Raw genomic sequence first — 13,970 nt, 5'->3', positions numbered from 1 at the left:
CCCACAGTAAGCTGAATAAGGCTTGTGTTGAGGGTACTTAGACAACGATATATATAATATATAAACACCCATGACTGAGGAACAAATACCAGTGCTCATCACACGAATAAATAGCTTTATATCTTCAATATCTATCGCATATAGACACGCGTATATAGGAAGATACTTAACCCTCGTAGAGTCATCACGAAAACATTTATTACACGTTCAAATCTAAAATATTGAACGTTCAATGCATCCATATAAACAACCCACAGAAAAAAAACATATCCATAGACAACTGTCAATTTAAAACCGATCAAAGCTGCCGGTTGCCTTCAAAACATCTGCTACCATTAATCATCCAACCGAAAATAAATTATACAACCTTGTAAATAAGTTCAAAATCGATTGACAGGCAAAACTTAAGTGGGTAGCTCAAAAGATACGATCTTTTTTCAAACATTCTTCAAACTACGGGTGGTCAATTAGGTTAAAGTTCTCGCCCAATCGCGTGAAGGCGGTGAGATGAAACAAAGCGGGGGCGGGGCTTGCATTGTTCGGTACAATGGGAAGACAGTCGGTCCCTTTGTGCGCTTTGTATGGCTCATTGTTGCCCGTTGTGGGGGTGGGGCGTGTGTGCTGAAAATATTTTGTTTTTAGAGGGATTTGATTGGTGGGAGTGGAAGTTGAAGTGTAGGTTAGACTTAAGCAAAATACGAGATATGAGAAGTCGTGCTGGTTATATTTTTTTTATATTAATGCACATAAACAGGAAAAACCGGTGTTCTTTAAACAAAACAATGTCTTTTATGGTGGCTCTTTCAAAAAAAAACATCGATAAGGAATTACAGTAAAATGGGGAGATTGGGATTATTTCTAAGATCAGCCGAAATTCGAAAAAGTAAACTACATATCATAAAATTTTACACTGAAAGAAATGTTTGCATGACTGTAACAAAATTTTGGTTACTGTTTACACAAAAATTGGGACTTGCGAACTATGTGTTATATGTTACAAAACCGTGTTTGGCTATCAGTGTTCAGGTACTGGGTATACATACACTACAAAATAAGTTTGTAAATTTATGCAAAGTTTATTTTCTTATAACCGTAGTTTAGTTATTTAGTAAAGTTACAAAACCAGTTCGGCTATCTATTTTTTTCAGTGTACATCATAGAAGAGATACCTACAGTGTTCGTTTATATTCAAATGTTATACGATTATTTTATATACCAATTTATAGATATTAATACTTTTAATTTATATCTACAAATATCGTAAAAAAGTCGTAAATCTTTTAAAGGTCCTACCATTTTTGAACACTCCTAAAATTGATCGTTAGCTTTACGGTCACATGTGGTAAAACACGTGGGTGGAGTAGGTAGGTATATGGGTACAGTCAGCATCAATAGTAGCCTATGAAACAACGCACCAAAAGTCTACCACCCTCGATCACTCGTACTTTTCAAAAATATAATCTCGACAGTTCGCGTTCAAAATTATCTTCATATAGGTATAGAGACATATCTCTTGTTGTTAAGCTATCCGAGAAGGTTAGATGCATTTGATTCACTAATATTTTTGATGTTAAGTGTACTTATTAAGTAACATATGTACCTACTTTATAAACGTAGTTACATGTAGTTTTAGGCCTAAACTTAAAAAGCGTAACTATTAATACTGAAACATAACTGTATTTTTCCTGGTTGTCTTCGTAGGTATTTAATTTTCTTTCCACCTCTACAGCACAGAGTAAATAATAGGTAACTTGACATTAACTGCATGCAGTTTCCATTGGGAATTCGATATATTGGCCCAATAGTCCAAACACATCTGTAGTAGGTACCTCAACTCGTTAAAATGCATGTGTATATATTATCGAGCACATTCGCGGCTTCAAATCACCTAGAAAGAAGGTAGATACCCTTATTGAAACATTAGAAATAAGTATACACCGCATACATTGTTAAGCAATCTCTAAAAACAAAAACATAAGATTATATTGGTAAAATAATAATTAAGGAAAATAATAATAAATATGTCAACCCGACTTAACTACAAAACAAAAATTAACCTCAAAAGTCTCAAAACGCAACATCTTGAAGCCTACCCACAATATGAAACGACCCCGTACTTGAGGCCCTCAATCATTAGTCCAATTTGTGCACTCGATGCCCCACACGAGGACCTCTAAACTCATTCCACACCCTACATACCCGAAGTACACAACCAGTATTACTTGACTAGTAAATCTCGTATAAAAATCACAGCTCAGGAGTTCTCGTTACACTGGCCGTCTCGAGAATTGGATTCTCGTGTCTGGGAGTCGTGCTTTTAATGGCCTCAAGTGTAGGTTTTGGCTGCGAAAACGTTTTGCTACTTGAGAGGCTTAGTTATTTCAATTTTGTTGCATTAGGAGTAGGCGGGCTATTTAGGCATACCTTACTAACCTTACTACGTACTTGAATTAGGTACAGTCAGCAGCAATAGTAGCGTATGAAGCGACGCGCTAAAAGTGTCTGCTACCCAGGAATAGGCTAAGCGTCTGCGAGACGCAGACGACGCAGTTCCACGCAGCGCAGAGCAGATTTTACGCACGCTGCGGTGCAAGGACGTTCCATACTATACAAAACCTGTTCTGCCATGCGTTACGTGGAACTGCGTCACCTGCGTCTCAGCATACGCTTAGCCATACTTTTCCAAAACTAGTTAAATTTCCACAGTTCGCGTTAAAAAGTGTATATTACACTCTAACCTCCTTATTCATAAACGTCTACTAAAGTTAACAACCCGCTAATAATCGTTTGTCCCTTTCCATCATACGTCGGAAAGAGACAAACGATTATTAGCGGCTTGTTAATTTTAGTAGATGTTTATGAATAAGGGGGTAACTGTTTACTGTTGTTCATATCGAGACATCTCTTTTTATCATGTGGTTAGATAATGGTAGAGTCAGACCAAGATAAGATGGCAGCAATTTTAATAGCCCAGATTATGGAAGGTTTACCTTAGGTAGAGGCAAGGAACAGAATCTCCTTAGGCAGAACTGTTGCAAAAGTATCCAGCTGTCAGCTATAAATAATAGTTCCAAATCTCTCCAGAGTAGCGCTAGAGTAGCTAAGAACCTATAGTCTGTCAAGCAAAGTCTGTCAGTAGCCATGTAAAGCAAACTGAAGTATGGCAACACTCACAGAGCAGTATTGCGCTAAGAAAAGCAGCAATGTACATCGAACCGAAACATATTTTTTTCCGCTGAGCGCGCTCTTCATACGTCAACTAAAATTGCCGCTCGCGGTTTAATGAAGCATTTGGAAATTGTTATTATTATGATAGGGACAATTTAAACTGGAGTAAAAACGATGTCAATCAATATGATAAACAAGATCAAAAAATACCTATTTGCAAACGGACTATGCTGGAGAAAATAATGTTTGAATCAAATCATTGCTTCCGCAGGTAGCTGGATTTTAATATATTATCAGATTTCTCGGTTGGAATTCAATATTAAAGATATATCACGATAAAATGCAATACAAATGCTCCTTTATGCAACCTTCAAAAGCTAATTAGACATATTTAGGTAGGTACAATCGAAAAATATATCAATAGATTGAATTAAAATAAAGGTTTGTATGCTTAGTAAAAGGTGGACGCAAAAGGCGAGCGCTCGCATTCTTAACCTTTGGTATGCTTAGGAGCAGATTTGCTACATATATATTCAACTTAAACATGAAGATGTCATAGCTAAATAAATGTAAAGGTTAAGGCATTTGCACTTGAGTACTTTTTACCAAACGAGCTGTTAGTAGGTACCTATACTACTGAATTTAACTAGAATAAAACAATCCATTGTTTTATTTAGGTAAATATTAAAACTTACCTAGAAGTAACCCCTGAGCCATCACTGGCAGCGGTAGCCCTGGTAGGGTATCACTGTAACTATTCTTGTCACAATTGCAGGGCTTATTAAATATCAAATATCTGGACTATTTACATCATTTTGATATGGTTTTATTCTGTTTTAGCAAATTTAGAAGACAAATAGGGAGCAAAGAGAACATGAGCACCACGGTAGAAAGCTGTTTTTAACATCAGTTCAGAAACTGAAGAAGCCCAAAGAAAATAATTAATAATTATGAACAATGTCACATTCACATACCAGTGTAATTTTGAAATGGTTTTACAATATACTTATATAAATATACAGATTAAAAATAAATAAAACACAACTGCAGATATTTTGGTGTTCATTTAATTTCAAGGCAATTAAGATACGGGTCACTTTAGCTTACTTACACTTAATTCAGGCCATTCATTGAAAAAATATCATTAAGTTACCAATGTTACTGGTCCACTCCAACCAAGCATCAGAATACTTTGTACCTAGTCACTTATTGCATCTTAAGCATAAAACAGATCTGTTAGAAAATTTGTAATTTCAAGTTTAAAGTTTCCATTCCAAGTTTCAAAATTTATTCTTATAGTACTACTTACACATAAAACTTAGTCTAAAGCAATTTGCCTAATTTATAGTACAGAGATATTCCAATATCTCTGAGACCACTCTTACATGCTAGCTTGGTAAGGTTTTGCTCACACTACTGTTTTTATACAGGCTAAAAATGTTAGATATTTACATGTATCGGCTAGATCATATTTTATATGTAGATATTTAAAAAAGTCATTTAGATATCAGGAGAATGCTGTTAAGAAATTTTATTAACTTTCACATTAGTCTATTCAAGACTTGTCAGGAACTGACACAATTTCAGGTACTCAAAATATTAATAAAAGATACCTTGACAATGGAAACTTAACAACTTCCACTCATGTGAGTAATATGGAGTTATATTGTTTCTGGATAAAAGAAGGTATGATTTAAATGTTAAAATATTTTTCTAAAATTATGCACACTGAATAAATTATTTTAATTTATTGAACAAACAGGTAAAGCGACTTAAAACTTCTCTTAAATAGGTACATACCGACTTCAGAAAGTATAAACTAGGATTTTCCATAGGTATACATGTGCAATAGCTGAGTGCATGAAACAAATCAGCCTAAATAATATATTTTCGTGATGATTAACAAACGGACAACTTTTACAATAATAATCTAAACTATTGTCCCAATTTTTTTAGTTTTTTTAATTAACAAGTTTATTTTTCGTCTTGTTTGCGTTGTACACGTATGTACGTAAACCGCCGTAGGTAAGTTTTGTATGAAGAGAAACTTTTACGAACGCCTTATATTGGGCGAGTTTTAATCCTGCAACAAACATATGGAAGTATTAATTAATTAATTAAATTAATTAAATATCATTTATTTTCAGGCAACTATGGCCCATATATACATACCTTACAGACTAACATACATACAATAATAAAAATCTTAAAATATAAATATCATTTTGACGACGCAGTTTTCGGTTGCGCCGCCTGTTCTGGTGCGGGATTCGGCAGATTCCCACGAAACCGCCGAAATATCACACCTTTCGGCCAGAAGTCTGCGCTCGCGATGGTTTCCAGCAGCGGCCGCGGGACGCGCACCACAAACGAGCTGAAGTGCACGTAATGCCGCGATCGCAGCTGGAATACTTTCAGCTCGTAACGAATCTTCTTGCGGACATATTCCACCACATCTTCTGCCGTGGCGGAAACATGCAGGCGCGAAACATATAGCGCCGTGTTCGGTGTGGCAACCCTCAGGCCAGAAGCAATATCCGGCTCTGCCGTGCCACACTGGCTCTTGCGAGGCGCCTTGCGCGGCCTCCTCTCCTTCGACGCCTGTGTGAATCCTTTCTCGGCGCGGGGTGGCTTCTCATCACGAGAAACATGTTCAGGCACCCTTGAAGGTGCTTTTCTCAGTTTTGCAGCAGCAGCGTAATCGCGATGTGGAGTCGCTGATACACCAACTGGAGCAGTTGACGGCAAGACACGACGCGGCGTGCGGGGTGCGGGGGGCGGGCCGGCGGGGACAGGCGTCATATCGCTCGTTGCTGACCCAGCATTGCACATAATTGCACGCGCATCACTACCCGAGCCCAAGTCAGTGGCCTCGTGTGACCTACATTCCGAAACAGTGTCACGAAGCGTCGCCACCTCGACACGAAGTTCACAAATGGTTTTATTTGCCACCTCTAACTTGGACTGCATCTCAGTCAGACTTGTCTTCAGGAATGTTATGTCCTTCAGCAGCCTGGTGACGTCGACGTGATCGAAGGTAACCGGCGGTAACCGGTCCAACCGCTTCGCAACGAAGGCAGGCACGTCGTCTGGATCGGTCTCCTTCAACACTTTAATTATGTCCTGGAGACTCTTCACACCCCCATCCCTCCGACGGGATGGCATCTGGTCAGTTTTGCCGAGCGTCTGGAAGAGTAGCGCCTTGCCACTGCAAATATCGTCTTCACTGAAACTTGATTTGCAGATCTGCCTGATGCTGACTTCATCCATGGTGTCTATGGCATTCTGTACGAACGCCAGTAACTCATTCGCTATGAGTTGTTTCGAACCCATTGCGAAAAATACGGGGCAGCGACCTAAGTCGCGCCGATCGCGAATAAATATAAATTATTCGATAATATGCTGCTGCATATTTTATGCGCGTCCGATTCTAAGCGCGCACAAATCAGCACTGTATTAGGTAGATGTTGCGAAAGAAAGTAGGTATAATCAAGGTTCTTAAACGTCTTAAGATTGTTTAAAAAAGTTACCTTTGAAAATATTTGAGGACTTCGTCTGTTGATATTGGGAACAATCGAATCAGTTGCGGTTTCGAGGGCACAATTCGTGGTCTTATTGGATATATTTAGGCATACGTTTTATCTTTATTTAAGCCTTTTAACCCTGAAACAGAAAAAACTGCACATTATCTTAAAAATTCTCCGGGATCTTGCAGTAATTATCATAACCTCTAAATTTTCTAATGGAATCAACGAGCATGATTTTACTTACATTGTAGGCATCTTGACTTTGCTTGTGGTCATGCACAATATTATTTAATATATTGATATTTATTTTAATGCTGGGAGCAGAAATATCTCTTGAATTAGCACCGATTCGGAATGTAAACAAACAAGATGGACGATCCACATTCTACAGATAAAACACAGATTACACGCGATTTTGGAATTATTCGAACACAGTGTTGCTAGCCCGCGATTTTTCAAATTTGCCGCGTTTTTCTACTGACAAGATTTGCTTGACCAACTATAAACGTTATTGACGGAGTGAAGTGCGCTGTCTATGATTAGATTTTTTTCTCAAGTATTCTAGGTATTGTAGCGCCACCTGTTTATGGTTTTTTGTCGGACACTTTTTGGTATATGGACCTTCCATAGCCCAGATGGTGCAACTGTTAAGTAAACGTCATAATTTCATAGAAGTTTGACAAGGCAAGGCATGACAAGAAGCAACACTCCCAGCTAGGAACATGCCTGCTGTGGATTAGATACCAGTGGACGAAAGGTGGTGTTTTATTTTCTTTGCCTAGCTATAGAACGCATTGTTATATATATATATATATATATAACAATGCGTTCAGGGTGTTGTTGGGGCTCCCGCGCTACTGCAGCGCCTCAGCAATGTTTGCGTACGCGCACACGGAGGGGTTTGGCGCGGTGATTCGTAAACGTATCGCATCACTCATGCGCAGTGTGCGCGGGAGCCACAACACCATCCTGAGGGTCATAAGCGAGAAAACGGACTGCCCCATTCTGGGTCACTGGGTTCGAACGCATGCGCAAGTGCCGGGTGTTCCAGGGGGGGGGGGGGGGGGGGCAGATACTTAAACTAAATTATTATTATTGTTATTTATTACTTTTATTTGGCATGTACAATACTAACATACTCGTAGCTTAAGTGTTATGTAATTATTATTAATACTCACTATGGATTCTGTCTGAAATAAACGAATTTTTTTTATAGGTATACTCGCTTGATGCCTACAAGCTGTAGCGTCAAATACTAAAGAACTATTGTTACACCTGTGGATTATACATATTTTATTCCGCGTGTTTCCTATAGACGCTTTATATACTTAAACTACGTCCAAAAAGTATGGGCTCTGTGAATGACATCTCGCTTTGTGTGGTAGGGCACAGCACAGCGGATGTCATTCCAGATCTAGACCAGAGCCCTACTGGAGAAGTACCTCCACCTTACAGAAAACCGTAGCCAAATAACACTAGACCCTCATAGTGTTGTGTTCCTGCCGGTGAGTAAGGTTGCCAGAGCTTAACGAGGGTGCGGAGTGTTAGGGTCGGCAACGCTCCTCTAGAGTTACGGAGACTGCTTACCATCAAGCAGGTCATGCTTGTTTGCCACCGACGTAGTATAAAACAAATCTAAAGCTAATTTTTATGCTGTACCCTTATAGGAGAAGGCATAGATTAAATAAGGGTTCCGTTTTTTGCCATTTGGCTACGGAACCCTAAAAAGCCTCTGAGTGGATAGAGATAGTCAGACCAAGCTAAGTTGGTAGCGATTTTGATAGCCCAAACTGTGCAAGTGTTAATTCAAAGTCATAATTTCATAGAAATTTGACGTTTAAAATAACGCTTGCACTGTCTGGGCTGTCAAAATCGCTGCCAAATTATCTTGGTTGGACTCTAATTTCTCTAATTTAGAGAAATAAATTTAATTTTAAATTTTTTTTCGTCTAGTATCAAATGTCTAAATATTCAATCTCGGTTTAGGTTCTTTACTAGGGCGAAGTAATAGCAAATATTACAAAAATAAATTACTATCGATTAATCAAATTATCCCATTATATTCCTATAAACTAATTAGCAAGATTATAGCAGCTTCGTTTTTACGTTGAGTAAGAAATCGTAGTAAAACTTTTTGGCAAATTGAGTTAAATTAATTGATTGTTAAAGTTTTTTCTGGCCCAATAAAATACCTAAGTAATTGTGGTTTGTATACATTATTTTAAATACCTAAATATACTGAATATAGAAGTATTCACAAAATGAACTAGAATCTTCGGAGCTATTCGAGACCGTCAGGCGCGGCACACGCCAGACAATGATATCGATCGGGCCCGCTCGCATTGTCCGAGCAATACGTCGCCTGACGTAGTTGCGTTTACAGTTTTAACTGAAGATTACTGTGTGCAATAATAGTTAAACTATAGTAGAACCCAAGGCCATCTTAAACTATGCTGGGCCCTTGGGCCCATAAGAATTTGGGGCCCTATTTGAAAGTAAAGAACGCCAATTAAACTAACATTTTTCTACTATGATCTATTTATTATGGGTAATCAAATACACTGTTACTGTCTGTCCTTCGGAGCCCCCTGAGGACGGGGACTCTGAGCACGGGCCCCGTGTGCCCTTACAGCGCGGCTTACGTGGGCGATGACTCGCGAATGCGACGCGGCGCGGCGCGGCGGCCCAACGGCATTCGGAGATCGCCCACGTAGGACACTTCCATAGGTATCAAAGGATTGAATTCACGCGCGCCGCGCCGCGCCGTTTTCGTTCGCGAGTTATTCGCTCAGGTAAGACACTGCCTTACTCGAAATGATTGGGAGCGAGACTAGTTTCGGATAATGGAAATGTGAGTGTTTTGAGACGAAATCACGCAAAAACAACACCTATTTAACGTTGAAATATAAAACGCCTGGAAAATAGACGCTAATACATACTTTTTAGTATAAAATGGACAATTTTTAAATGACGAACGGCTTCAGTGTTCGGATAATCGAAGTTTACTGCATAAAAGAAAAAATAATACATAAGTACCTACCTCTAAACTAGATAGACATTATACTCGTACAAATGTAAAGTAGAGGTGAAGTGATTTCTATGCCCAAATTGTTATCTATATGTGGTGTACCTGTTTGTATTGGTAACCAACCTAATACCTACTAGGTTACCTACGTACCTATTAGTTATTGTTTTCAATTCAATTCACCAAACAAAAAAATACAACAGGTATGCCTCTTTGTTTGATGTTTTTATTACCTACCTGGCTACCTATTATAAGACTTAGGAGCTTTTAAAATGTGTATACCTACATGGTAGATGGACTTTGTTTTTCGTTTCTAAATCCTATAGGTAATGAGTAATCAAAAAATCTAAAACATTTAAACGAGAGGGGCTTAAGAAGGGGTTTATTTTCCATCATGCCAATATTTAGGAAGGAAAATGTAGACTACATTTTGTATGGAGAATATGAAGCGGTCGTCCACTATCGTGTTAATGGTTTAAGATACTAATTATTAAGATAATATTTCTGAAAAAAAAATGATAGATAATATTCACATAGACACATTGCAAATAGATTTTACTTATATAAAAATAAGTTAATTTGGGCAACCACGGACTGGACCAACTTTTTAATAAGGCAACCTGGTACAGTTAGATTATATATAAAATAAGCTTTCATTTGATATAATTCATACGATGAAATAACAAAAAAAAATATATCTGTGGGTACGCAATTTTAATATGCAATCAATTTGCAATGTGTTATTCTGAATATTATCTATCATTTATTTCTTCTTACAAATAAATAACATATGAGGGTAGATATTCCTTGTATTATAACATATCTCCTACCTGAGAGACTACCGCGAACATCGAAATTTTGATCGTCCATCTCAATCTCTATAAGTAAACACTATAGATTGTCGGAGATCGCGGTAGATGAAACTAGTGCTAACGATAATTTTCGGGATTAGTTGCCAAGCAGACCCCAGGCTCCCACGAGCCGTGGCACAAAGCTGAGACAACACCAGGGGGCCTACCGCGAAAACCGAAATTCGCAAATTGCTTTCTCTTTTACTCTCACTAAGACGTAATTAGAGTGACAGAGAAAAATGCCCACAATTGACGAATTTCGATTTTCCCGGTAGCCGCCCAGGTATAAGTATACGATTTAGTTCCCAGTTAAGTAGGTCTACCTAGAAATATGCCCCTGCTAGGCTACTAATGTAGAAGATTATAGCTTTTGCTTAAAATAGTTTGTGTGAATAATTTCGTTTAGGTATATTTTTGATGCAAGCCTCTTTCGCCGATTGCACATAAGTACCTACTACTTAATTTAGATAAATCTATCTATGTACCTACTAATATCATAGAATACTGTTTACTCATCAAGAGGACTTTCGCGAGCGTAAACTTTAATTGAAAAGTTGCGTTGTTTCAACTAGTATCAAAACAATTAGTACTATTATTTTCATCTATTCAAAGAATCGAATAAATTGCAATTGGTGCAGAAGCAAACGTTACGATAAATTGATCGCACTATTGCCCTCTATTGACACAATTTAAAACTACTTCATGTTTTGATTAACACGTTCGCTGCGATATAAGGCTTAAATGCCCTATGCATGTACTCCCACTCCGTGCGGAGGCGAAAAACGGTGAACTTCCCGTGGTGCGGGGGGGTGTATAATGAGAATTTCTATATGTACAAAAGAGACAAGTATAGGTTTGAGTTTAGGACTTTAAGGGCTACTAAATAAAGCATTAAAACTGTGGTAAGGTTTTTCGGCCTGATAACGCACTGATTAATATTTTTTTCGATTCCTTGCGGGTAATAGGCCGTAAGGCCCGACATAGATCACAAGGTCTCTCCACCCCTTCCCGCACTGTTGTAGGTGATAGAATAGTTTACTTCCGATTAGTGTTGTGACATCATTAGCGGGAATAGACGTAAATACGATAGTGCACTATTCAAGTGTTTGTTTACGTTTTTGTGATAGTTCATGGTGTTTTATCATTTATTATGCTTCGGTCAAATAAACGGTGCAGAAGAATGCTGGAATTATCGTTTCAGCAAAATGAAAACAGTGAAAGTGAAAATTCTGATGCGGACAAATCGAGATGGAGAAAAGTGTTTATCAAAAATAATATAAAAAATAATGACTCGCAGCAAAATCGATCCGAAATAAACATCGTCAATCCTGGGCCAAGTAAGGAACCGGAAACTGTCCCAGAGCTACAGCGGAACTACGTGAGTAGAGGAACAGCGAGCACAATTACAATTACCGCTCCTAAAAAACGCAAGTATAATGTGCCAGAGCCTGACACCAGCCGACTTTCTCCTATTCATTTGAAACCGTTATTTCAAACCGATCTAGAAAATACCCCTAGAGCCCGGAAAGTACAACTGTTGAACGAAGGTGACAAAGAGTCGATTTACGTGAGCCCTAGTACTGGTAAAACCTTACAAGTTTTAAAAAATGCTGAAACGTTACCAAGAAACAACCCACAAACTCAATCCATTTTCCGTTCGCCGGCAGTCTATGACACTAAAAACGCGTCGACGTTGACAAGCAGGTGTAGTTCCGTAAGCGATATATCGTGTGCAAAATCTCTTCCGTGCCCGTTAAACAAAGATGCAATTGATGAATTATTAGCTGGACCATCTTTTGAAGACCAACAAAACGAATCGTTTTTGGAAACCAGCTCTAATAACATGAATGCAGCCTCTCCAGCCCAATCCCCAAATCTTCGCAAGACCGTTCGTAGTCCGTTAAATAATGATGCAATTGATAATATAGCAGCAGGACCATCTTTTGAAAACTATCAAAACGAATCGTTTTTGGAGACCAGTTCTAATAATGTGAATGTAGCCTCTCCAGCCTATTCCACAAATTTTGATAAGACTGCTCGTAAGATAGGGGAATCGGTTGACATAGAACCTACCAATGAAGACCACTCGGACACGGATGAAGATTTTAACCCAAATCTAATCAGTTCTCAATCAGATACCAGTAGCACTTCTTCCGGAAGCGATTTCTCGGTTAGTGAAGATGATTCCGAAAATGTCGAAGAAATGCAACCCAACGTAATTCCTCCAGTAGCAAATTCTATGGGCGAAGATGAGTGGCAAGATATTGATGATACGATTCCTAATTTCGAAGAATTCACTGAAAATTGTAAGATAAACATTCCCGATGATGCAGTTACCCCTGAAGATTATTACAATTTATTTGTTACAAAGGATATTATTGCTAAGATGGTCGTAGAAACAAATAATTATGCCCAAAAATTCATAGCAGGTAATCAAGTTAAGCCCAAATCACGAGTTCGAGCTTGGATTCCTACAGATCAAGAGGAAATGAAAAAGTTTTTGGGCGTGATTATGGTGATGGGTTTAGTAAAACTACCACACATAAATGATTACTGGTCGAGAAAGAGTATTTATAGAAATCAGTATGTGGTTTCAGCTATGAAGAGAGACCGATTTCTGCTAATTTTGAAATTTTGGCACTTTAGTCAAGAGGACCCTGATGATAGAAATAAACTTGCTAAAATTAAAGATGTGTTTTCTATGCTGCTTCAGAGATTTCACACGGTCTTAATACCCGGAAAGTATTTAGTAATCGATGAATCGATGATACCATGGCGGGGACGATTAAAATTTCGACAGTATTTAAAAGGTAAGTCCCATAAATACGGGGTGAAGCTGTACAAATTATGTACGCCGGATGGGTATACTTTCAACGTGAATGTTTATACTGGTAAAGGTGATAATGGCAGAGAGTTAAATCACGGAAAAGAGACTGTTTTAAGATTAATAAGGGGCCTTGAAAATGAAGGAAGAACCGTAGTGACTGATAATTTCTACAATTCAATAGATCTTGCAGAGGAGCTTATACGCAAAAAAACATTCCTTTGTGGTACTTTGCGTCCAAATCGGAAAGGTCTCCCAAAACGCATAGTAGCATCAAAACTAAAAAAAGGCCAAATAACTGGTGCAATGAATGAGAATGGGGTTCGAATTATAAAATGGGTGGATAAGAGACCAGTTAATATGATTTCTACATGTCGGGATCATGATTTGATGATAAAGGACACCGGTAAGATAAGACGTACTACCGGAGAAGCAATTAAAAAACCACAGTGCATCATGACCTACAATGAAAATAAAAAGGGTATAGACTTTAGTGACCAGATGTCATCGTACTACACAACCCTAAAGAGAGGAATCAAGTGGTTTCGTAAAGTCATGCTTGAATTGCTATTTGG

At 38.3% G+C, this 13,970-nt stretch overlaps 1 protein-coding gene across 1 annotated transcript; it reads right to left on the bottom strand.

Annotated features, from left to right (window-relative positions):
- Window positions 1-453: 453 nt before the first annotated feature.
- On the bottom strand, window positions 454-6,501 carry LOC133518240 (uncharacterized). Its single transcript, XM_061851872.1, has 2 exons — window positions 5,581-6,501; window positions 454-621 (listed from the first exon to the last, which is right to left on the bottom strand). Exons 1-2 carry the CDS (start codon window positions 6,499-6,501, stop codon window positions 454-456), a joined length of 1,089 nt encoding a protein of 362 aa, XP_061707856.1.
- Window positions 6,502-13,970: the final 7,469 nt, after the last annotated feature.

The sequence above is a fragment of the Cydia pomonella genome, chromosome 5, assembly GCF_033807575.1.
Source record: "Cydia pomonella isolate Wapato2018A chromosome 5, ilCydPomo1, whole genome shotgun sequence".
In the NCBI taxonomy this organism is placed as follows: Eukaryota; Metazoa; Arthropoda; class Insecta; order Lepidoptera; family Tortricidae; genus Cydia; species Cydia pomonella.
The sequence above is the reverse complement of the archived record's forward strand: the minus strand, read 5'-3'. Positions and strand labels throughout refer to the sequence as shown.